General features: G+C 26.9%; 1 protein-coding gene across 1 annotated transcript in view; it reads left to right on the top strand.

Annotated features, from left to right (window-relative positions):
- Window positions 1-956: 956 nt before the first annotated feature.
- LOC136797218 (homeobox protein HMX3-A-like) overlaps window positions 957-2,155 on the top strand; it is a 443,108-nt gene continuing 441,909 nt past the window's right edge. Inside the window, exon 1 of the mRNA XM_067053184.1 lies at window positions 957-1,207. Within this exon, the coding sequence (XP_066909285.1) occupies window positions 973-1,207 (235 nt within the window). The 5' untranslated portion in view covers window positions 957-972. The remainder of the gene's footprint in view (window positions 1,208-2,155) is intronic.

Here is a 2,155-nt window from a genome sequence, read left to right as displayed (position 1 = left end):
ACATCAAGGAAATTTCAAATATTAAAAAATAATTAGATAATAAAAATATACTGTCAATAAATTACTTATAATTAACATATTTTTTAAGAGAATTAAAAACAAAACTAAAAATATCTTAATGAATCAAAAGTAAATTGAAACATAAAAAAAAGTGTTATTAAATTAATGGTTTATTACTAATAAATCATAATTAAATTAAGAAAAAAAACGTTTAATAAAATTAGCAATTACTTCCATGAGTAGTATACATGAAAATATATTTTAGTAATTTGACTGGTGTGAAGAGGATATATTTGATAATGACAAGTGAATTGGGGCAGAAAATTTAACTGGTATATAGAATATATTAACATATTTAAAAAATTTTTATTATCATAAGTTATGTTCTTTTTCTCAATCATTTTGATTTATATTTATTAATATTACTAATGTATAAATTTGTTATCATTATATATTGGTTATTATAGATTTTATTTATTTAAATCTATTTCATTAATTATGTACATATAATGTTATTATTGTTTTCTTTGTTCTTTACTGTGTTTTAAATTTTCAGAAAAAAATATAGATGTCACTTTTTTTTTTTTTATCATTATTCACGATGGTTAGTATAATTGGAGTATTTGTTATCATGTAGTTTTATATTAAAAATTATATAGCTGTAATGTGTTCCAAGTGGTTTTTCTTCGATCATTATGATTTAAATTTATTAATATTATCATAATGATGGAAATAAATATTTATTATCTGTATATATATGTTATCATAAATGCTATTTTATTATTATTATTTTGGTTGATGTAATGATTAATCATTAGCCCGTTGGTTATTGGCTATAATGGAGGAAGAGACACGGGGGGAGGCAGCGGGTAGATAAATAAGCGGCTAACTGGAGGGGGCGGGGAGATTAGTGGGGGGGATCAGGCCCCCTCAGTTCTGCTCGGGCAGTGAGTGAGGTGACATGGGGTCGCGATGATGGTCATGGCGTTGGATACGAAGGGAACCTGGCACCCACACGTCTACGGGACGCCCCCCAAGGCCCCCACGCCGCACTACATCCAGGACATCTTGGGCTGGAGGCAGGAGCAGCCCCTCAACCTCGTCACCAGGGCCAGGAGCCCCCTCGACTTCAGGGAGCCTGGGTCCGTCGAGAAGAGGAGGCCTAGCATCAACAACAACAATGTCACCGCTGCCAACAACAACAAAGGTCAGTGTCAACAATGGATTATTATAATAGGCTATAATACCGGTGTCGTCTATGAATATCTAAAAAAAAAATATTAATTATTGTTTATGTGTATTATGTCATTATCATGCGCTTGATATATGTATGACTAAGTGGCATTTGATGGTAACATCCGAAAGTTATATGGAAAAACAAAACAAAACGTTCAAAAAAATCTAATTCTTAGCGTATTCCAAGAGATGACTTTATGTTTATCAAGTTTAAAAACGTAGTATTTAAGTTGTTCAAGCAAGTGTTTTCTCCGGAACAAATTTAGAAAAGCTTACTTATAATGAGGGATGAAATTTTTGTTTTTATTTACACTTTTATAGTCTACATACATATACAGGGGGTTGAAATAGGAAATAAATTAACAAAAAAAATATAATATACATTAGAACAAGATAAGAAAAAAAAATAAGAAGGAATAATATAAAAAAATTTTTGAGTAATAAATAAAACAAACTAGTAGCTAATATAAACCAACTAAAAAAAAAGAAATAACATTCAGGAAACTTCAAATATTCAAAGATAGTTAAATAATAAAAACAAACTGTCAATAAATTACTTATAATGAACATATTTTATTTGAGAATAAAAAACAAAACTAAAAATTTCTTAATGAATCAAAAGTAAATTAGAGACATTATAAAAAAAGTGTTATTAAATTAATGGTTTATTACTAATAAATATAAATTAAATGAAAAAAAAAACTTTAAAATCTCCCGGCTCAAAAAAATATCAAATCTTGAAAATTAAAGAACATATTTTATAAAAAAAATTACCAAACAACTGAAAATTTCTTGATGATTCAATTAGATAACAAAAATAAACTATAAATTATTTACATATAATTAAAACATTTTATAAAAGTATAAAAAACAAAATTAAAAATTTCTTAATAAATCAGAGTAAATTGAAACATTTAAA

The sequence above is a fragment of the Halyomorpha halys genome, unplaced genomic scaffold (assembly GCF_000696795.3).
Source record: "Halyomorpha halys isolate HHAL.00 unplaced genomic scaffold, Hhal_1.1 Scaffold16.1, whole genome shotgun sequence".
In the NCBI taxonomy this organism is placed as follows: domain Eukaryota; kingdom Metazoa; phylum Arthropoda; class Insecta; order Hemiptera; family Pentatomidae; genus Halyomorpha; species Halyomorpha halys.
The sequence above is the reverse complement of the archived record's forward strand: the minus strand, read 5'-3'. Positions and strand labels throughout refer to the sequence as shown.